Source organism: Oryzias latipes, chromosome 17 (assembly GCF_053564925.1).
Source record: "Oryzias latipes strain Hd-rR chromosome 17, Olatipes_Hd-rR_3.1".
Lineage (NCBI taxonomy): Eukaryota > Metazoa > Chordata > Actinopteri > Beloniformes > Adrianichthyidae > Oryzias > Oryzias latipes.
In genome coordinates, this window is record NC_136253.1 from 3,505,165 (window position 1) to 3,529,601 (window position 24,437).

The following is a 24,437-nucleotide window of genomic DNA, read 5'->3' on the forward strand; positions in this document are numbered from 1 at the left end:
TCGAATAAGCATTTCCAGCAGGGAGGCGGGGCGATGATGTCAGTGCTATCTGTGTCTGTCCGGCTGCTAACAGACACATGCTAGGAGCAGTGGAGCTTTGTGTTAGCGGCAGAGGAGGCGGCTTTGTGATGGTTGTGAACTTCTGATGATTTTACACTGCTTCACAGGACTACATAGCAGCATTTCTGCCCTCTGGGGTCCTCCTTTGGACGCACTGCGGTTCGTCGAAACCCACCCCGCTGGACAAGCTTTTTTTCTTCGGACCTGCAGCTGCCTTCGCACAGCGACCCGAAGCTGCTGATCGCCGAAGGCGGATGCGCTGCTACGATCTGAGAAACATTCATATGAATTTGTGTTTCCAGAACAAAATGAAGGATGATGTAATTCCCACATATTTACATCCAAGATGCTCATTGCCCGTTCAGGGTTTTAAGTACCTCCACGGCTAATGTTTTAAGCACATATTAGCCTAATGCTAACACGTCTTTGCATTTTCGTTTTAGTTATGACACAGAATAAGCTGTTTTTAAGTTAACATTTTGAAGTATTGATTTTTCATTTTATTTTGAGACATTTGATGCAGCTTCATTTTGAAAATGAAAAAGCATTTCTGTTACTCCAATTTAATTGTAAAGTTAGACATTTCTAAATGAATTTTGCTACACATTTACCAGAGAACTGTTTGAAAATGAAATGTCAAATACCATTTTCATAATCATTTTAATTAAGTGACAGAATAAGAAGCAGTGTTGAAGAAGAAAACGAAAAAGCATTTTGAAGGATTGATTTTTCATTTGAATTTTGAGTCAAAAAATGCAGCTTCATTTTGAAAATGAAAAAGCATATCTGGTTTTGACTTTTATTTTTAATCATGCTATAGAATTGCTTCCATAAATCCTCCCTGTTGGATCAATACATTTGTGTCTGGATCAAATTTCCCTCCGTGGTGCGTTTAAGTTCATCCCTTTTGAGGACGTCGGCATGTAGTCCGCGCTGCCTCTGCGCCTCCTCCCGCCCTCCCTCCCTCCCTCCCTCCCTCCCTCCCTCCCTTCAGTCGGCTTGGAGGAGATCTGTCTTGGAGAGGAGAAGTCGTCTGTCCGTGCGTGTCTCCCAGCAGCTCCCTCTGCGCTTTCATCATGGATGTGGAGGCTGGAAGAGTCTCTGGAATTACTGCTGGCGCCGCTCTGCTGCTCCTTTGCGCGCTTGGGACAAACGCGGGAGGTGAGTCGGCTGCGCGCTTTTACTTTTCTGCAGAGGACACAGAAGAGTCCGAGCATCAGACACCTGCAGACGATGCTTGATCAAATGTTTTGTTGCAATGAGTGGTTATAGATATAACTTGGGAATGATACGTTTTTTCCTTTTTTATTTTTATTTTTTAGAGTTACAGATATGGTTCACCTGCGATGAAAATTGAGCAACATTAAATTGTGGTTATTTGTAATTTAGTCTTCCTGCAGTCTGACCAAGAAATGCAACTGTTGGGTTTTCAGGTGCTTTAACTTAAGCAAACATTCTAATTCTACTCCAAAGTGCATGAAACGGCTCAGTCTCATCTGTTGTGTCCATGGACGGGATCACGGTTTTTTTTTTAATTCATTTGCTGCCCTCCGCAGCGCAGCGCGCAGAGCCTCCTGGGACGCAGCCTGTTTGTTGTCTCAAACCTGGTTTAAGTCTGAGAAAACCCTTCAATACGGCCTGGAGAGGCGTTCAGAAGCTGCTAGATCTCCAACACAAGATTCACTGTGAACGTTCAGCGCAAAAGAGATGAAAAATGGCTAAATGGAGACGGCTGAGATGATTTAGGGTTGGTAAAGACTGTTTACACAAATTCTTAAATCTTAGTGTGTTAATTTCTCTCCTTTCCTTCAACAACCTCTGTATAAGGATGCAATCTGAGGCAACTTTCACACAAATTCTTCGCTTTATGAGTTTAATTTAAACTAGTGAGGAAGAGGCTTTTTTTTGGTCAGATGAAGATGTTCCGTGCCAGAAGAGTTTTTGTGCCTGCTCCACTCGTCTTCATCTCTATCCCGTCTTTTCTGCTGTTTTTTTTTGACTCGCATCACTTTTTCCTGTCCAGCTCAACTCCCGTCCTTCGGCTCATAAAGAAAATTCCGTTTTTCTCACCTCGTTTCCTGCCTCCCTCTTCTCCATCTCTCTGTGCTCCCCATGTCCCAGCCCCCCCGCATCACCTGCAGCTTTTTTCTTCACAGCTGTGCGTTTCTCAATGTTTCATGACCAAAATGCTTCATTTCTCTCTGCATTTCTCCTCCTTCTGCTTTGTGTAGTTGTTTGGCTTGTATTTCAGTGGGTTTCTTCTGGTCTCTGCTGGCGTTTCTGCTTGTGCTCACACAATGAACAGTCTCCTTCCACCCTTTGTGCCCAGTTGTTAGAGCGAACAAGTTCTGGTAAATCTTCTGTCCCTGGTCCAACCTGAACTTGTGTTTGAGCCATTTTCTCTGCGTGTTCGAGTCCCACAGCCTAACAGAGCAGCACAGTCATCATGCAAGGACCATAAACCACAGCAGCATAATGAGAAAAGACTGCAGACGTGCATGAAGCCAAGCTGCAGGTCTCAGCCTTTCAAGATTCAATGTTTCTTAGCATGTCACAACAAGGTACAAATTTTAGCAGACGGAACGACAATGACCTATAAGCCAGAGGACTTAAGATCTGCAAATGTGAGGAGATTCAGGAGTGTGTCCTTCCAAAACTTCCAAAGTGCTTTTTTGCACCTTTTGACATTGTCTCTTTGTTTTTTCTGGCTTTCCTCTTTCTGGGGACAAAAATAGCCAAAATAATCTTGTAAAGATGTTTTCATCAGTGACTCATCTGTCTAGTCTTCAAAACTAAACTATATTTCGTTGTGGACACAAAGTAGGGGTCATCCAGTGAAAAACAAGTTTAGTTAGCAAATGCAGTTGCAGCGTGGGGATGGATGATATTGACTTCCTGCCCGTATGTAAATATTTTTAGACATGTTGTGGCCGATACTGACGACTAATATTTAAACAATTCTTTTAGCAAAAATGTCCTTAAACTTCAACTTTAAATATCAACAGAAATCAGAACAATAGTGATCAAAACACAGCTTGTGTCCAAATTCCCTCACTGCTTAGTAGGGCTTGTTCAAAAATTGTTCAAAAATGGTAAATGGTCACGTTAAATCTATGTGATCTATGTGTCACTGACAACAGGTGAATATGAGCCAGTGGATTCACTCAACCACTGCCTCCAACAGATCAGCGCGTGGATGCAGGACAACTTTCTCCAGCTAAACTCAAACAAGACCGAAGTTATTATTTTTGGCCCACAGAAACAAAGAGAAAGTGTCAGCAGCTACCTTCATTCTCTGTCTCTTAAACCCTCAAATCAAGTCAGAAATCTAGGGGTAATCATGGACTCTGACCTGAACTTTAACAGCCATATCAAGTCAGTAACATCAGCGGCATTTTACCATCTGAAAAACATTGCCAAAATCAAAAACATAATCTCAAAGCGAGACCTGGAGATACTTATCCATGCATTTGTCTCCAGTAGGTTAGACTACTGTAACGGCCTGCTCACCGGCCTCTCCAAACGAGCTGTAAAACAGCTTCAGTACATCCAGAATGCTGCTGCTCGAGTCCTGACCAGAACCAGGAAGTATGATCACATTAGTCCTGTGCTCAGGTCTCTGCACTGGCTCCCTGTACCTCAAAGAATAGACTTCAAAGCAGCTCTGCTTGTGTACAAGTCTCTCCATGGCCACGCACCAAAGTACATCTCTGACATGTTAGTGCCATATGAACCATCTCGTACTCTGAGGACCTCAGGGACCGGCCTCCTGTTGATTCCCAGAGTCAGAACTAAACAAGGGGAATCAGCGTTCCAATATTCTGCAGCTAAAATCTGGAACAGCCTCCCTGAAGTCGTAAGACAGGCCTCTTCTGTGTTCATGTTCAAATCTAGACTTAAAACATTTCTGTTTAGCCGTGTATATGACTGAAAGGTCCTATCTGCACTTTTCTTTCCTTCCTTTCTTTTTAAATCTTTTTTTTTTTTTTTTTTCTCCTTTTCTTTTAAAGTAAATTTTATGTTGATTATTTCTATGATGTATTGTGATTTTAATGCATTTTTCTGTTTTGTGAAGCACCTTGAATTACTTTGTGTACGAATTGTGCTATACAAATAAACTTGCCTTGCCTTGCCTTGACTTAAATTAGGGCTAAACAAAATGAGGAAAACTCACAATATGCGATGTTAGTGATCAATATTGTGATGATGATATAACTTGCGATATACGAACAAATGGCAAAAACAACAAAAACATTTCCATTTCACTGCAAAAGTTTAATTTAAGACTCAAAATACTTTAAATTATTCTCCAAATGACCCTCATCTAATTAGGAGAGCGACATCTAACATAAAAGGTTGGTCAAATGCATAAAGGGATTTATTCAATTCATTAAATAGTTCAAGATGTCGTAAGATTGTTTTAGCACATTTAAGGTTAACCAGTTATATAGATTTTCCCCGACTTTTGCGATATGGATATCGCAGAGCTTGAAATCGCGCTGACGATGAATTTGCGAGTAATTGTGCAGGCCTACGTTAAATGTTTACACACAAACAAACTCATGGCAGCCTAAAATATTTAACAAATCAAATGAAGCCCTTTAAGGCATTTGACCAATTGAATGGAGCCTTTTTAGGTTAATGCCTGCCTCCTATGTAGATGGGTCATTTGAAGTAGAAATTAAGATTTATGTTGGCTTTTATTTGAATTAAACTGTTGCAGTGAAAATGGATGTTTTTGTTTTGCTATTTGTTCATGTATTGTAAGTCATATTGTCACAATATTGATCACTAGTATCAGACCTCTCAAGTTTTCCTCATATTGTGCTGCCCTAATAAAAAAAATGAAAACATAAAAAATGCAGAAATGGTGTCTAAATTGAGTTAGAATTCATGACACTGGATATTCTGCACTATATGGACTTTTAGGGGTTATGGATTAGTGAGGGAATTCGGACACAGACAAGGTGACAGTTCTGATCCAAAAAACTCTATTTAGTGGCTCAGAAATAACATCCGTTTTGTGGTTTATTTAAAAAGAGAACACAGAATTGCCCTTAGTTTCATTTCTTTAATTTTCCATTCCGTTTGTTCCCTTTTGGGGTCACTGGGCTGCTGGAGCCTATCCCGGCCACTTGTGGGCGAAGGCCGGGGACACCCCGGAGAGGCCGCCAGTCTGTCGCAGGGCAACCTTTGGTTTCCATTTTTATTTTTCATTTTTCTTCAGATTTTTACTGTCTATCAATCTAGTCAAATAAAAGCTAAAATAAAACAGCAGATGAATGAAGAAATTAAGCAAATGAATCTGTGAAGAGTGAAGATTTTTCTGCAGAAGGATTTTTTTTTTATTGGAGATTGATGATCTTAGTGGGTTTATGGCTGAGCGGTGCGCTCTGATGTCTCATGCCAGTTCTGTTTTCTGTGACGGCTGCTCCTTTCGCATATTGGTTGTGGGAGGTCAGCAGGAAATCACAGGCGGTTTCTTTGGACTGACTTTTCTAAACATGATACCTGTTAGAGGTGTGGTTGGTTCTGACCTGCTATTGTTGACACACGATGTCTGCAGATGTTTCTGCAGCTCGGCAGAAATAGTGCCTGAACAGCTCATCTTTGAGAACAAGATTAGGATTTCTTTCAAGTTTATGTATCTGACATGTTGGGGTCCTCACTAGTCTTTCACTTGTTTGGATAGCTGTTGTGAATGTCTTCTAAAATGAACCTGAGACAAGAAGATGTGATTCAGGGGTTTTGAAATACCATCTTTCTTACATCCACACAAATCCTTTTAACTGTTTTTTCCTTGACTGAACACATTAAATTTAGATTTCTTTATGGTCTGAGCTCAATTATCTGCCCTCTTGTGGATGCTACCTGTACCTGCTCAAACATTACTTAACCCAGAGGAACCCAGAACCATTTTTCCTGAAAAATAGAATAATGTAGTAGACACCACAAACCAAGACGACCACTAAACACATTTCTGCTTTTTTTCTTTTACACTGATGTCACCATGGGTTCTTACGGGTTAAAGTTTATTCTGTTTAATACTTGAATAAGTTAAAAGACAATCTTTTGCTAAATGTTTGTGTTTTGTTTCATAGCACTGGCATCCTAATGGGAGCTTGTTAGTGTTTTAAGCAGCACACGGCTCACCTTAGATCTCATTATCAGGCTGACTAAATAAACAAGAATAAACCTTTGTTAATGACTCTTAGTTTAATGTGATATTTGATGTAATTAAAAAATGTCAATGTCAAAGCTGATTTCCAGGAGATCATCAATAATTTAAGGGATTTATGGTAATTTTTTCATGTTAATTGTTTTTGGTTGATCTTTTTTTTTGGTCTTTTATTTCGAAAAGCTGCCTTTTTTGGGGTGAATAGTAAAGGTATTACAGTAATGTCTGCTTTACATCTATGTCTTGATCAGCCTTAACACATGTCAGCGCATCAGCTGGCAGAAAATGAGAAACACAACTGTGTCCAAGTTCATAGTCAACAGACTGGTTGGGCTTTTATATGTGGATAAAAAAGAAGAAGGCAGTAAAAATAATCTTTGTTTTATGGTTGAAGATGTTTTTTTTTTTCCTTTTAACCTGTTGGAGTTTAGAAGGGAACAAGATCAGAACCCATCTCTGCCTCATGGTGTGTTTAACTCTGAATGACTGAACAATACTTTCAGATTTAGATACTTGACAGCTTCACGGTTCAAAGACTGTCATTGGTGCTGCTCAGAGCAGCTAAACATGAGGAGGCAGACTAACATTCATCATTTATACAATAAAAACTCACACGTCAATGTTTTCAGTGACAAGAAGGAAAGAAACAAGATAACTGAAGAGCTGGTTAAGCTAAGGCAACACTGGAAATCTTGGTGTTAAAATGGACTCAGGCTGAGTTTTAGTGTGCACAGTTAAGGCCACATTTTTCACCTCAATCTAATTTGAGTTTTAGAGACCTCATGTCCAGCTAGGATTTAGGGAAGCTGATTCATGCCTTCATCTCTTGCAGGCTGGAAGAGTCTTCAGTCTAAAAAGACACTTAGAAAAGTGCTGCTCATTCAGAACGCTGCTGCCAGAGTTTTAACAAGAAGCAGGAAAAATGGCCAAATCACTCTTGTTCTCAAGTCCTTACAGGGGCTTCCAGTTCAAAATAGAATTTGTTTGAAAGTACTGCTGCATCACTAAAGGATTTAGAACCATATACAGTATATGTTGAGTGTGTCGTCATCCATAGAAAATGGTTTACATTCAGCTCCAACCAAATGAACTGTCAATGTTTCTATGGTAACCACTCTCGACAGTTAAGAGTGAGCTTGTTGAAAATCCACACCCCTACTGCTGAAAGTGAGTTTGGGAGAATCGGTCAATCAAATGCATCAAACGTTGGACATGGGGGCCAGCAGGTACAAATACTTTTATTGAGACATCTGATTGTTCAGTTTATAACTTGGATAACTTGCAATAAAGAAACATGTGTCAAACATGTGTCATTGTTTCCTCTGGGGGATCCATCGTTCTTGGGCACCACCAGCTTGACCTGTAGGGCGTGCCGTTGCTGTGGTGCCGGTTCTGGTTGGGCGGGCTGGGGTCCCACTCTGTGGTCTAATAGCCATGGATGGGGCCCTGGGCTGCCCTGTGTTGGGCGGGCGCTGCGGTAATGGCCCCTGTGGTCCGGCTGGGCCTTGGAATGAATGGATCCCCATGATATCGTTTCCTCACAGCAGTACCAAGCCAGACCTTCTTCAACTGCAGTTATTTGTTTTTGTTCACTGTTCTACTAGGGTAACTGGGTGGGTGGGGATGGGGGCGGGGGGGGGGGGGGGTGAGGGAGGGGTACCTTCTTTGTGGGATTGTCCTTTGTTTCTGTTTTGAACAACTTTCATTTTTTATGACTGTTTTATCTGTTTTTATGTTAAGCGCTTTGTGTTTTTAACCAAAATGAAAGGCGCTGTATAAATAAATATAGTTTGAATTTGAGTTTGAGTTTGATTACAAAAAAAAGGATTATAAAGAACATGTTAAAAGAAAGGTAGCCAGAATGGTTATTATGACAACTAGAATGACAGAGTAGCTGTTAATTTCTCCATACAAGTCTATTGGATTTTGGCTTCTTGGAGCAATCAGATACTTCCTGTTTGAAACACTAGGGGGGAGAGGTCAGTCAGTCCAGCTCTCTCAGTAAATGTGTAGCACCCAGAGACTTCTCAGATGTGCTTTTGGTTGAAAATCCCAGAAGGTCTCTGAGAACTGCATGAGACAATTAGCTGGTAGAACTGAATCAGAACCAAAGTGGATGAATCTGCTTTCAGCTTCTGTGCTGCACACAGACGGAAGCTGCTTCATGATGAAAAAATAGGTTCTGCAAATGGAACTCTTTTCAAATGTGTTACATTAAAATATTTCATTTCTATCACTTTTGTTCAATTTAATGTTTTTCTGCACTTCTGTAAACTACTTTTTAAGAACCACTGCCTCTATGAAAGCTTCCCTGTCTTGTGCTTTATTGTATTAAGGCAGGCTGAGAGAGCAAACTTTCCTGTCATCACTAAGTACTGTAAGATAAACTTTAATTGACTATAAACACGTGATGACAGCTAGGATGAAAAAAGTAACTGAAGATTTATTTGCAAAATGAAAGCTTTTCCTCATTTTGAGTTGCAACAAATCTCACAGGTATCTTTGAATGATGTATTTTGGCAGAGGCAATTCTTGGAGCAGGTCATGACACTCAGACTCTAAGGTGTTTTTGTCCATTGATTATATTTGGGGTGCTGGGTATTTGCTGCTGTGAAGTAGATATTTCATAGGGTCAGTGTGACATCGCTGCTGCATTTAGAGAGGCGCGCATAGAGCGTGGCATTTCCAAGATAAAGAATTGCAAGAATGTAAACAAGATGCTTACAAGTCTGCTTTTGCAAGTTCAAATCCAACGTTTTTCCATTCAAGTTCACGTCAAGTCTCAAGTTTTAAAACCTTTATTTATATTTAAAATTTGATTTAGTCCATGTGTGCGTTTGCGTTGTGTGTGTAACAAAACAACCCTTAGTTTTTTCTGCATAATAGTTGATTTTGTTTTTATTTCTTTGCGAACAAACTTAACCCTTGTGCTATCTTAGATGACCCCCCCCTTACATTGACGTGTTCTACCTACCATGACAAAGGTGGATAAAGGTGGAAAGATTTCATGTAATCCATGGACACCATGGATTACATGAAACAACTACATTTTAAAGGCATCACTTTAAATACACTTGTTGCATTTTTCATAAGTATTTTAAGTGTGTCCACGGCTGAATGTTGTCATTTTAGAAGTTAAATTTAAAGTCCCATTAGGTGTCACTCATCTAGGTGTGTTTTACCACTCAAAGTGGACATAATATGCCATGCTAATTTGTTAAAAAAAGATGCAAGGCAACAGTAAAAGTGGAAAACTGTGTGGGACAGCATCATAATCTTTTGTAATGTAACAAGTCTTAGAACAATAACAGAGCCAGTGTTTCACAGTCAAGCCACTTTTACAGGAACGCACCTTTTTCCCTCCAGCCCTTGCTGGGCGCTTGCTGTAGTCAAATTTAAGATCCAGGTCAAGCAGCAATCAGTAAATGGTCCATCATTTATTCATGCAAAGCCATCTTCTCCTGAGGCACGAGTGAAACAGTTTTCATTCAGTGCATCATTAATCATGTTACACATCAGCCCCATGCAAATGATTGATAGTTACACTTCATTTTGTAGCTGTCATTTTCCGTTATGGTCTCGCACCTTTTTTCTGAGTTTTATTAGTTTTATTTCAGCTGTTTCTGTGTTTTAAAATATGATTAAAAAATCCTGAAATGTTGCTGCATAAAAACACATAACTGAAGAATACCAACAAACTCTAATTGTATTTTATAATAACAGACTACAGGGTGAATGCATGAACACTGACTCGACTTTCACTGAAGGTGACTAACTGGTTACTTTTAGTAATTGGAAACTGGTCTCTGAAACCTTTTACTAAGTTAGTCTTAGTGTTAAGTAAGAAAGGTCATGTACTGTCTTGGAGAGATGGGTTTTGTCAGGTGAGAAAGACTTCTAAATAAGGAACAGGAATTTAAGTGGCTGAGCATGAATTCTTCATCTTCATCTTTGTGTAAGTGTCTTTGCTAATTATGTCAAGTTGAGCAGAATGTGCAATTTAAGCTGTGTGGGCTCTGGGGGAATATTAAAGGGTGCTAAGACTGTTCTGAAACGGACGAGTTATCTTCTGTGATTGTTCAAGTTTTTAAATAAGGGGAAGTTGAAATGAAGTTTCAAAATAAATACAAATTACTATTAAAAAGAAGCTTTTAAGTATTTTGTGGGACTTTGTAAACATTGACTGTCTATGAGAACTGGACTGAGTGACCCCTCCCCCCTCCCCTCGTGTTCCAAACAGGTATTACCTTTTGGTCCCAAAAAGCCGTTACTGCTCAGTCATTATATTTGTCAGAATAACCAGAATAATTTGCTCTGCTACATATTTTCTTATTGTATTTTTGCTGTAGAGCAATTTATTCAATTTATAAACTGACTCAATCAGATGCCTCAATAAAAGGAGTGGCTTCATGTTGAAAGCGCAGAGCATTTGATTGACAGATTTTCCAGAGTCTGCTTTCAGTGGAAGGGGTGTGGCCTTCTATCATGCTCGCTACCGGTTGGAGAGACAGGTTATGATAAAAATGTAGACTAAAACTAACATGGACCAATCACAGCTTACTGAGGATGTCTGGTTCCAAAATGGCTAACGACATGTTGCGGGTAAGGGGCGACTGAATTGACTTCATTTGGTTGGAACTGGAAGTAAACCATTTTCTCTGGGTGTCGTTTCACTATCTCTATCCAGCTCTACTGTCAATGCTTGTAAAACCTTGATTAAAAATACACCTAAGCTGTTCTTGTAGGGGAGTATTCAAGCTAAGAAACATCAAAAAACCTCAGTGTCCTAATCTTTAAGACAGGTATAAAAACAAAACTAAATAAAAATTGCATTTAAACTCAAATCTACTAAGCTTTATCAAAAAAGCATTTCAAATACAACACAAATGGTCAAAGTGCCATTGGTAATATATTTTTCTCATTTGGAAAAAATGCCTCAACCAAAATGGTAGCCTAATCACTTATTATTGCACATTCATTCACAGAGGCCAATGGATAAAACATAAAATGCATTTCTCTTGGAAAAAAAATTAAACACCCTGCCTAAAATGTAAATGTGCAAATCAATGAAAAATACAACTAAAAATCAACCAAAAATTCATTTCAGTATCAAATTAAACGTTCAAACATTTGTGAACATAAAAAATAATTTGTAGTTAACCTCCCTTTCTCTCCTGAACATTCACCTGTTCATAAATATCAGGATTCAAATTGAGATTAAGATTAAGATCAACTTTAGTAATGTCTGTTAGACCCAATTCCCACCAGACTTTTTAAAGAAACTTTTCCCCTAATTAATGATCCCATATTAACAATGATAAATACCTCTCTGGAAATGGGTTACGTGCCACAGTCTTTTAAATATGCAGTTGTTAAACCTCTTCTGAAAAAGCCCAGTTTGGATCCTAGCATCTTGGACAACTATAGACCGATATCAAACCTGCCCTTTATTTCTAAAATCCTAGAAAGAGTTGTAGTTAAGCAGCTTTACTGCCACCTACAGGACAACAGCCACTTTGAAGACTTTCAGTCGGGGTTTAGACCTCACCACAGTACGGAAACTGCACTAGTTAGAGTCTCTAATGACTTGTTATTGGCCTCAGAAAAGGGACTACTTTCTATTCTGGTCCTGTTAGACCTCAGTGCAGCCTTTGACACTATCGACCACAGTATTTTACTCCATAGATTAGAGCAGGACATAGGGATCAGAGGATCTGCTCTCCAGTGGTTTAAATCCTATCTGTCCGATAGGTATCAGTTCGTTAATGTAAATGGCCATTCCTCTCAGTGCACTCGAGTCAACTATGGAGTCCCACAGGGCTCAGTCTTGGGACCGATCCTGTTTACGCTTTATATGTTACCCCTAGGAAACATAATCAGGAAATACAGCATTAATTTCCATTGTTATGCCGACGATACGCAGTTGTATTTATCCATGAAGCCTGACCAGAATGACCAGATAGAGAAACTGAACGCCTGCATCAGTGACATCAAGACCTGGATGACAATTAATTACCTCCTCTTGAACCCAGAAAAAACTGAGGTCATTATACTTGGTCCTAAAAACCTCAGAGATGCTCTGTCTGCTCAGATAGTCTCCCTGGATGGTATAAGTATAGCCCCCAATTCCACAGTTAGAAACCTTTGGGGTTTTATTTGACCAGGATTTGTCATTTAAGGCTCACATATCTCAGGCATGTAGAACTGCCTTTTTTCACCTGCGGAATATTGCTAAGATCAGAAATATACTTTCTAAGAGTGATGCTGAAAAACTCATCCATGCATTTGTTACGTCGAGGCTGGATTACTGTAACTCTTTGTTGGCAGCATGTCCTAAGAGTTCCTTAAGAAGTCTCCAGCTTGTTCAGAACGCAGCAGCTAGATTGTTAGCTGGAACTAGCAGAAGAGATCACATCACTCCTGTGTTGGTTTCACTCCATTGGCTCCCAGTTGATTCTAGAATTAAGTTCAAGATCCTCCTGTTAACCTACAAGGCCTTACATGGACTGGCCCCGTCCTATATTAAGGACCCCATAGTCCCTTACCATCCAATGAGAACACTTCGCTCGCAAAATGCAGGACTGCTTGTGGTTCCTAGAATTAGTAAAAGTACGGTTGGAGGTAGAGCGTTTAGCCACCAAGCCCCTGTCTTATGGAATAAACTCCCAGCTCATGTAAGACAGGCCGACTCAGTTTCTACATTCAAAGCTAGACTGAAAACATTCCTCTTTGGACAGGCTTGTTGTCAGACTAGTTAGTATTCAGAGATTATTTAACTTAATGTTAATTTCTTTAAATTAAACTTAATAACTATTTCTTTTAAAAGGCTGCTAGAAGTTGAAGCTGGGGTAACTATGGTGCACTGGGGTTCTGTCCTCTTTCCTTTTTTACTTCCTTTTTTTACTTCTACCCTTCCTCTCCTCTATTCTTGATCATAATTTATCATTTAGTTCTCCATGCCTGTTTGGTGCAGTGCGATTCATATATTGTCCCTCTTTTCCTCTCCCCTCCTGGGGAGTGGGAGTGCTTCCAGATTCCAGTTGGTTCATCCGTGCTCCAGTTCCTGACCGTTTACCTCGCCTTTGCTCCTGCTCCCACACCTGGCTGTGGATCCTGCCTCTGGCTCATCTCTGGCTCGTCTCTGCTCTGTACCTGACCGAGTACCTCGTCTCTGCTCCTGCTCCTACACCTGGCTGTGGTTCCTGTCTCAGGCTCGACTCGGGCCTTTGACTGTCCCCACAACCACGGCTGGATGAAGCTCGTCTGCTGGACTTTTATATATGTAGTTGTAGATTTAGATAAGTTAATTCTTCTCTAAGAGTTCTGGTAAATCGCCTGTCCGTCCTGGGGGAGGATCCCTCCTTCATGTGGGCACCCCTGAGGTTTCTTCGTTTTTTCCGGAATCCGGTTTTTTTGGGAGTTTTTCCTTACCGCGAAGGGGGGTCTAAGGGCAGGGATGCCAGTATAGCTTAGTCAGTTTGTTAGTTCATTTTAGTATTTTCCTATTGAACTCTTTGTATTCGTGATCCTTTTGAGTTCATGTTTTACTTCGTAGCCCAACGAGACGACTGTTGTTGTGATTTTGGTCTATACAAATAAAATTGAATTGAATTGAATTGAATTAATTGAAACTCAGTTGTAGGAGCAACACCATAAAATAAGATAAAGACGGAATATACTGCGAAAAAAAGGGAAGAAAAACTCTAATTTACATGGACATGCATGGCTACCAGATGAATTGATGTGTATGAGTCTGATGGCTGATTTTCAGGAATGAATTCCTGTACCTCAGCACTGTGTGGGTGAATGATTCTATTGCTCTAGCTGCTTCTCAGTTTGTCCACTACATTGCAGACCATGATGGTCCCCAGTTTAGCCAGTAGTCTGTCCCTCACCACCTCCTCCAGATTGGCATGCTTGGAGCCAATAACAGATCCTGCTTTCTTAGTGAGTTTATCCAGTCTGTTGGCAGCCTTTGCTTTTGATGCCAGCACCCCAGTCGCCATGACAGACTGGTAAAACATGTAGAGCATGCTGCTCCAAACATTGAATGAGTTGAGTCTCCTCAACAAGTAAAGTCTACTCATGCCCTTCTTGTAAAATCCTGTGCAGCAGCACATTTCACGGTCGTTCAAGTGTGCAAAACACAATGAAATGTCCAAGAATCTTTTCCTGGCCTCTGCCTGAATTTTGTGGCAGCACCTACCGTCTCCCTGACCTTTGATGGGACGCCATCAGTTTCACGACTGACATCACATGACCAGTTCACTCCAACATTGTCCAGCGCTGTAATTAGAGAGCTGACTATGTCATCAGCTGTTGTTGTGTCCATCAACTCAAGAAACTCCACTGTGATGGTCTCTGCAACACCTCTAAAAAATATGCACAGCTGTATTTATCTGTGATGTCGGTGCTTTTATCGATAGCGACCAAAAATACAATCAATAACTGGCTTCCTGCATTTGGCGCCCAGGTCTCCTCAAAGATGTTGGATCTGCCGTCAGCTCTGTGAACAAATAAAACTCTTTCCATTTTCCTGGAAAGCTCTGCGCTTTACTTCAGCCTTTTTTTCTTTTTGACAACATTTTGGTCATTAGGGAGTCACTACTGATCATTCTTATAGCAACATAACATTGGTAATGCTCGCAGAGAACCAAACTGCGTCTTACTCAGACGCAGAGCTGTTAGGCTTGCTTTATGCGCATGCAGAGATTCACCTGAAGTTCACCTGTCTTATTTTTCTTTTGCTCCGTTGTGGAGTTGAGCATTTCGGTTATTTCTGTAAAAAACATGACTCGCCACAGGGATGGAGTAGAAATTTGCTTCTTTTTTTTAAAACATCCACATAATTTTACTCTTCATTAAACCATCTGGCGGGCAGGCCGTATGTTCGACAGCCCGGTCTAAATGTAAGTTTTGAATACGGAAGCCTGAAATGTGCAGTTTCCAGTATTATATTATATATTATAATTTTCTTTTACAATTTGATTTATTGATTTATTTCAAGCATTGTATTTAAAGCAATAAAGAATTTACACATATTTATCAAACTCATTACAGGAATTATGAAATTCATAGATTAAAAAGACAGAAAATAAAACAAAACAAAAACGTCACTTAAATCACATTTGCTTAATTAAATACAGTGATCATTAACTAAAGTATAAGTAGAGTTTGATTTACACAATGATTTACAATCTAATCTTTTTAGTCAGACTGTTTGTGAAATATGAGACTGACAAATACTTACAGTTTAGTATAACATATTTAAGGCCATAGATTCTGGTCATATAACACACAAACCCAATCTCTCCTACAGTCTCTTTTTGTATTGGGCTGTTTGTGTTAATATTAATGCCAGTGTGTTTTTTTAGTCAAAGTAGAGACTAGCCTGTCTTAGTGTTTATGAACCAATCATGCATCACTGATTATCTGAAAGAAAGAAACAGCAAGCTTGTCATGAATTAATGAGGCATGCATGTAAAGAATCACATAGTACTCAAGGAAAAACTCATTTTAGAAGCAAACAAGAGGCTAATTATTAAATATGGGTTCATTAACAGTTACTTGGCATGCTATCTTGAAGAAAACTCCTTCTTATCTGTAGTAGTGTCCTTGAGGCACAGACTAGGGTACTACTTAGATTTGAATTTAGTCAGTATGACCTCGGATTTGATTAGTAGAAAGGCTTTTTGCATTAATATATGTTTTGCCACATTGTTGAGAAATTCTTCAGCTAAGGCATCTAATATAATATCTGTAGCCGTTTTTGTACTCTAGATTTCATGTGGGGCTCTTAAAATATAGATTTTGTAATGTGTGACGGATAAGTAAAAAAAAAGAAAAACGGTCACTAAAACTGATATTTTGTAAAATATAATCATAAATGGGAATTTGCCATTTGAACAACTTTATTAGTAGCATCCTTTTAACATTAGAGCGGGTTGCTGAATATTCTGGATTATTATTATAATTTGTGGGAACAAATGTCAAAAGAAATCCATGTTTGGAAGACAGACTACTGTTTTTTTCTCTGTTAAACGCAGATTTCTTTTATTTTGAAGTCAAAGGCTCCTTTGTTTCTTCACTGACTCTTTTCTGCTCAAAATAACTTTCCAAATGTGTTTGTTTGTTGTTAATTTTGAGGGTTTTAGTGGTCGGCGAAGCCGCTTTAAAAAAGTAGTGGATGGATTTTCAACTCGGGACTTGACATGCACCAAGAATGAGTCGAATGTGATGGAAAGAATCCAGTAGTTTTCCAAAATAAAACTTCTTTCAGAATCAGACAAATAAAGCAGAAATAGGGCTGCACGATATGAAGAAAACTTGCAATATGGGATATTAGAGATTAATATTGCGATAACGATATAATTTGCCGTATATAAAAAAATAGAAAAATGCCAAACACATCATTCCCATTTCATTAGAAACAGTTTAAAATTACACTCCAAATGACCCTCATCGACATAGGTCACAAACATCTAACATAATAGGCCTCCATCTGATTGGTAAACAATGGGAAGGCGTCCATCTGATTGGTCAAAGCAAAAAGGGATTTATTTGATTCGTTAAAAGTGTCAAGCTGCCATAAGATTGTTTCAACACATTTTGGGTTGACGATTTATTGCGATATTCGCAGTCTTTTGCGATATGCCTATTGCAGAGCTGGATATTGCGATAACGATAAATTTGCGGTATATTGTGCAGGCCTAAGCAGAAAGAAATGTAGGTCAGGCTTTTTTTTCCTTCTGCAGCCCGATACCAAGTGTCCCACAGATCAGAACCGGTCCACAGCCTGGGTGGTTGGGGATTACTGTCATAAACAGCTAAAGGAAAAATGTTACAAGTCCAATTTAATTTTCTTCTCGTGCTATTTATATGACAGTGTATGAGCATCAATGCCTTCAGCTGACTGAGCATGTTTAGTTTTTATGACAAACGCTCTGCCTGCATGATAAAAAATAAAAACAACTCCCAAAGTCTGAATTAAGACATTTTATTTTCCCATTAAATTCTGGACAGGTGTTTCTGTCGACAGAAACCTCTGGGTTAGTGTGGCAAGCAACACCTGCTGTAAATCGTTACATCTTCTTCAATTATGTTTTACACTTAACAAAGCAGACAGAATTGACGTGTTTTTCACACGTTCTACCAATAAATCAATCACTGCTATGATGCTTTGTGCCTCCAAAACTGCCTCTCCTGCTGTGGAAAAGTCCACTGAGTCCACCAACAATGATGAAGCAGTGGTTCTGCTTTAACCCACAGTGGATGCATGTGGTTATGACTCACAGACAAGCTGCTGTGGGAATTTTAATGTTCTACTTTCATGTGTCTTTGCCACATTAGAATGACCGGTTTTGTCATAAAAGTCTGAATCCTGGCCCCTAATATGCCACTTATGGCTTGTGCATTATTTTAATTCGCCATCCTCAGCCCTAAACCTCTCATGGCCATCTCTAATGTGCCCCCGTTACCAAAATAGATGCTGCTCACAGCTTAAAGCTGTCACCGTCGTGTATTTTTTATGAGGTCAGTACTAATTGACCACAGCTCTGCAGGAAACAGCCTTGATATTCTGCAGCAACTTGATAAATGGAAACACAGCAGTTCAGTTCAAAATGCAGAGTCTAGTCAGGAGTCATTAAGATAGTCAAAGTGGCAAGAAATCAAGTTGGTGCTAAGACAGGAGGGGAGGACAAAGAGATTTACAGTCTATGTGCAAAAAGGTAGAATTTAGGGGTCAGATTCTGCACATGACCCAATACTTATATTCCCTGTTTCTCTCAACTGCAGTGGCATTTTCACTTTTCCATTTCATCCTCCACTGACTTTTCTAGATGTGTGTGGGCAAGCATCTGCTCTCTGGAAGACCTGCATCACACCTTTGATGTGATAGAACTCTGTGAGAGGAGGGAGGAGGCAGAGGATGACATAGAGGAGGATATTAATAGAGGAAGATGAGAAAAGAAGCGGGAGTGGAGTAACACAAATGTGGGAAACTTTAACTGTGACATAGAGGGTTGTGGAAAGGTCAGTGCCGGCAGAGGGAGGAAAAAGAGAAGATATTACGGGGTTAAAAAGATAGTTTTAACTGTCACAGCCCTGAGGGATGACATTCACAGCTGCTTCTATAACTCGACCCCATGTGGTGTTAGGATTCTCATGTGTAACTCTCAGTTTGCTTTGTGAAATTGTTTTTGTTGAAGGACTGAACACTCAAAAAAGGTAGTTCTGCTTAAAACTGACCATCTAACCTAAGGGTAGCCTCTTTTTATATTAAAAAAAAGGTTTTAATTGGAATTTATCCCTTGCAACTGCTGACATCAATAATGTGTTGGAAAATATTAGATTGCAAAATTTTTGCTTGAAAATTAATTTGCTTAAAAAAAAGAGGACATTTTTTCCCTTAGTATGTAGACTGCAATCAAAACTTAAAAATGATTGTCAGAGCAAAGTTTTCTTGATTCAGAGTACTGCTTAGGCAGCTGATGTTCTGTGGTACGTATTACTGCAATGCTACGTCCACAGGGCTGAAAGTTCAAAACTCTGGTGTTTAGGCATTTTCACAGGTTTCAGTGACCGTTTTTGGGCTCTTTGTAGAAAACTTGTGGCCATTAAAAGTTTACAGTGAAAGCTGCTGAACTTTGACAGATCAGGGACTTGCATTTGGTAGTGACGTATGGATGTCCGCCTGTATACAGTGGTGGACAAAATGGTTGGTACCCCTCAGTTAAAGAAAGAAAGTCCACAATGCTCACTGAAATGACTTGAAATGTTCAAAAGTAACAATAAATTAAAATTCATTGAAAATTAAATAATCAAAATCAGCCATTACTTTTGAGATTTTGATTAACAGAATTATTAAAAAAGACAAACAAATGAAATAGGGCTGGACAAAAATGATGGTACCCATAACTTCATATTTTGTTGCACAACCTTTTGAGGCGATCACTGCAATGAAACGATTTCTGTATTTGTCAATGAGCCTTCTGCACCTGTCCACAGGTATTTTGGCCCACTCCTCATCAGCAAACTGCTCCAGTTGTCTCAGGTTTGATGGGTGTCTTCTCTAAATAGCATGTTTCAGCTCCTTCCACTGATGTTCAATGGGATTCAGATCTGGGCTCATAGAAGGCCACTTCAGAATAGTCCAACGCTTTTCTCTCAGCCATTCTTGGGGTTTTTAGCTGTGTGTTTTGGATCCTTGTCCTGTTGGAAGAACCATGACCTGAGACTGAGACCAAGCTTTCTGACACTAGGCAGCACATTTCTACCCAGAATGCCTTGATAATCTGGAGATTTCATTTGACCTTGTACAACTTCAAGACCCCCTGTGGCAGATGCAGCAAAGCAGCCCCAAAACAGAACTGAGCCTCCTCCATGTTTCACAGTAGGGGCAGTTTTCTTTTGGTTGTGTGCTTCATTTTTGAGTCTATGAACATAGAGCTGATGTGCCTTACCAAAAAGCTCCAGTTTGGTCTCATCTGTCCAAAGGACATTTTCCCAGAAGCTTTCTGGCTTGTCAACATGGATTTTTGCAAATTCCAGTCTGGCTTTTTGATGATTTCCTTTCAACAGTGGTGTCCTCCTTGGTCGTCTCCCATGAAGGCCACTCTGGCTCAAACAACCATGAATGGTGTGATCTGACACTGATGTACCTTGATCTAGGAGTTCACCTTTAATGTCTTTGGAGGTTGTTCTGGGCTCTTTGGATACAGTTCCAACTATCCATCTCCTCAATTTGTCATCAATGTTCCTCTTCCATCGTCCAGGGAGGTTGGCTACTGTCCTGTGGGTCTTAAACTTCTTAATAATATGTGCCACTGTGGTCACAGGAACTTCAAGCTGCTTAGGGATGGTTTTATAGCCTTTCCCTTTGTGATTTTTGTCTATAATTTTGTTTCCAACGTCCTGGGACAATTCTCTCCTTGGCTTTCTGTTTTCCACGTTCAGTGTGGTTCACACCTTTTCACCAAACAGAAACGTGACTATTTGTCTCCCTTTAAATAGGCAGACTGACTGATTATGGGTTTGAAAACAGCTGTGATGTCAATTAAAGGACATACCTGAGTTCATCGTGACCCCCTGGGCAATTAGTTCTCTGTCTTTCATGGAGGTACCATCATTTTAGTCCAGGCCTATTTCATTAGTTTGATTTTTTAAATAATTCTGTTAATCATCAACTCAAAAGTAATGGCTGATTTTGATTATTTAATTTTCAATAAAGTTTAATTTATTGTGACTTTTAAACGTTTCAAGTCATTTCAGTGAGCATTGTGGACTTTCTTTCTTTAACTGAGGGGTCCCAACAATTTTGTCCACAACTGTAATTCACCAAAGTGCCAACCATTTAAAAATTGATCATGGAGAATAAATTGATCATTGCAGGATGTTCCAGGTGGGAATTATATGTCACCATGTCTTTCATATATCGGAATAGAATGAAAGAAAAGGCCTGGAGAAAGATTTGCCAGATTTGGACCGGTTCGACATTTCACACCAAGCCTCTTCCAACTGTTGGTTAATGCACTAGAACCCGTGTTCTGTGCGTTTTTGAACAAAGCCTCTCTTCTTTGTCTTTTGTTCTTACAAATTGTAAAACCTCCCAACAAAAAAAATAGGAAAAAAGTGAAATAGTCTCCCGTTGTGTATCTGAATGCTGTGTGAGAATCTCATTGGTCTGCCAGGAGTTTAACTTTTGGAAATACAAACGATGTCTTTTATTTAGCAGTCAATGGCTCTTTTTGTTCTTCACTGACTCTTTTCTGCTTACCCCATAATTTGCATTATGGGTAATTTCTACTTGATTTCTACTTTTAATGAATACTGTATATTAGAGCAACATTAACATTTAAGGTAAATTTGTAACTTGTCATATAAAATACACTCTTTACAGAAAGTAAGGTTGAACTATTTTATCTTTTTATGGTGACTCTGCCCACCTCCTCCAGAATTCTTACAATGTAACAAAGACACATGGAAAATAGGTTCTATTTATGTTAGATCAATAGTTTTTCAAACCAATGTGAACTTTATTTATGCAGTATGTAATTGTCATTTAGATTTATTTTTGGGCCACTTTGTGGCAATAGTACACATTTACCAGTTTTTGGTGTCCGCAAATGTCACTGTTATGCCTCTGTCTAAAAAACAAATATGAGACATTATTTTCTGTTCAGAGACTCATACAAAGTAGTTTAATTCTCCCAAGTATCTTCACTTTTTAGTAGAGCTATGGTTCATCTTTTTCGAAATTCAAAAGTTGTTGAGTTTGAACTTTAATGTTTTGAGTCAAAATTTAGAGGCGTGAGTGAGAAAAACTTCCATTTCTGTCAGGGACATTTGGAAAGATTTGATGCAGGTATCTATCTCACCCCCAACCGGCACCTGTCTCAAACTGTTCTCTATTCAGCTTTTGAGCCAGAAGGTTTGTGAGAGGCAGCTGACCTTTGACGCTGCACTTTGAGTAAGTAGAGATCATACAACAGTCTAATGTTCTGGACACAGACATTCAATTCCAGAAGAAAATGGACTTTTTGAAATGCAAGTGAAAATTGTCTTCATACCGGTTTTAAAAGATTCAGGATAATTTGAAAAAAAATAAAAATAAAAAGGGTCCGTATTAAAATTTCTAGTAGGGTTGTGCCGATGGACGATATCATCGTCCATCGTGATGGGTGACTGACATCCCGATGGAGAGACCACCATCGTGATGCCACGCCCCGGCCACGTTGCGCGTCGACACCATAAGCCGCGGTTACATGTACAAAATATCTTGATGGGATCAATGGTCGGATTGGAACCCAACCGTGTAGATGGGCCCAGAAAAATGTTTTCAGAATATAAAAACGTTCACTAAGGTCACACTTTCCGTCGGAATAAATCATTCGCACATGCGCAGTAGGGTTTGAAAAACGGAAGGATATAAACTCCGCCAAGCGGCTTTTTTTTCAAACTTTATTGAATGTAACAATTCAATACAAAACAATGTTAAACAGCGCCGAGCGGCTATATACATTGACATGTCAGCTCGGTAATATACGAGACGATCTTCTAAACGTGCTTTTAATAATGTTACGGTTATTATGAAACACCTGTTCGCTCATCATTTGAATTTTAATCCGTGTGGTCAGTGCTTTTTCTGAACGAAGCCAGGATTAGCAGTATGCTAACACGGGCTAACAACATTAGCTTTGGGTGGTGCTGCTTGCTGGCTGCACGTAAACATGTAAGAATAACTTCAGCCTTTATTTAGTCGGGACACGACTGGAAACACAAATCCACGTGATTGTTTGAATGTTTTCTAAGGACTGAGCGACATTTCTGCTTTGAAGCTCAAACTGCTGTGTGTGCTGACGATCCGAGCTGTGCTCTGACACACACTTTTAGACCCGGTTCTGAGTTCGGTTGCTTGTACCCCTAGAGCTGCGGGACGGATCGCAGTCTTAAATCTCCCACACATAGCGCTCATGTAACAAAGCCCCCCCCCCCCCCCCCCCCCCAAACACAAAGCTGTAAGTCCGCACTCCGCCGGTCCGTTTCACTAGTGAAGTGCGGGAGCGGACTTCTTCTTTTCTATTTTGTTTGTTACTTTTTTTGTTAAAGTCACTTCCCTCAGTTTATACTGGATCATCGCGGATGAGTCATTAGTTGGAAAATAAAATGAAAAAAGCAAAAAACGAATAGCAGTTATATAAGAACAATGTAAAAATAATGTAAAAAAAAATGTAAAAATACCCCCCCGACGATGTCATCGTCCATCTCGATGGTTGGCAGCAAACATCTTCAACGGCCAATTTAAGGGACATCGCCCAACCCTAATTTCTAGTAATCAACAGTAAGAAAATTGATAACCCCAGATCTTTGCAAGAAGACGATACAAATTACCCATTCAGCGTAAAACTCAGAAGAATCTAGAAAGCAAACGGACAGCCAGAGTGAATCGCCGGTCTCCTTTTTGAGCATCTGCTGACTCTGGATGGCTGCCAGCAGCAGTTTTGAAATGAATGGGCTTTAAAAACCTCTGAGAAAAGTTTGCTCTGTTGAAAGATGAAAACGTCTCAGCACAGCCTCTTCTTCATGTCTTCTTGAATCTCCCCTCCACTATATTGTTTCATTCCCCTGCTGGGTTGAATCTCTCCAAAGGTTCAAAGTGGTGGAAGTATTTCTTTTTTTCCCTCCAAACTGTGCTGCTGCACAGCAACTTCAAATGACAGCTTGGATTTAAAGATTGCTCTGAATGTTTTTTATACACTACTGACCAGCATCATCGTAAACTCCACTGCAGATGGGATTTCTGACCGCTCGCACACTGGATCTATCAATTTGAAGAAAAAAATGCATTTTTTTGCACTTTTCTTTTCCAATTACCCATTCTGTGTGTTTTACAGTTAACAACACGCTGATAGAAGCAAAGTAAAGAACCAGGAGCCCTCTGGATATTATGCATTCAAAACAGCAAACGGTGATTACAAAAAAGCTGCCATGATTGTTTAGAAATGAAGATCTAACTGGTGATTCTGTATGCTGCTGTGTTTAGTGCTCTGGGAATTTGTTAACAAATGTGAACAAGTGATATCAAAGCCTACATATGAGGGGAAATTCAGAGCAATTGAGCTTCACTGCTTCTTTGTTCTCATGATGAGGGTTTGCTTTTACAACTCTCTGCTGAATTAAAATTATACGCCACCTCTATGCTACAGCCCTGATGCAATTTAGCAATCGCAGAGCTCTACGAGGACGATGACTCTGCAGGAGCTCAGAAAGATAAGGAGGTGCCAGACCATGTAAACATTTAAAAACCAAGAGTAAGATTTGAAAATCAATTCTAAAAGAAACCGGCAGCCAGTGCAGAGAGAGCAGTATTGGTGTGACGTGATCACGCCGTCTGGTCCCTGTTAGAAGTCGGGCAGCTGAATTCTGGACCAGCTGAAGACGGTGGAGGAGAGACTGGTCCATCCCAGAATAAAGGGAGTTACAATAGTCCAGTCTGGAAAAGATGAATGCATAAACAACCCTTTCCAGGGTGTCATGGGGGAGATATGGCTTCACTTTACTGATTAATCTAAGATGATAAAAGCTGGACTGGACCACTGCACTGACTTGTTTGTCAAATTTAAAATGACAATCTAAATTCTAAAAACTTTAGAAGCTGAGTCGGCTGCAGGAGGATCATCAGTGTCATATTCAAACAATC

The 24,437-nt window shown here is 39.7% G+C and overlaps 1 protein-coding gene across 3 annotated transcripts in view; it reads left to right on the forward strand.

The window, feature by feature from the left end:
- Positions 1–1,029: 1,029 nt before the first annotated feature.
- The window catches only part of LOC105356097 (contactin-associated protein-like 4), a 258,282-nt gene continuing 234,874 nt past the window's right edge, over positions 1,030–24,437 (forward strand). For all 3 annotated transcript variants that reach the window (XM_078934174.1, XM_078934178.1, XM_078934175.1), the window contains exon 1: positions 1,030–1,221. In XM_078934174.1, the coding sequence (XP_078790300.1) occupies positions 1,137–1,221 (85 nt within the window). In that variant the 5' untranslated portion in view covers positions 1,030–1,136. The remainder of the gene's footprint in view (positions 1,222–24,437) is intronic.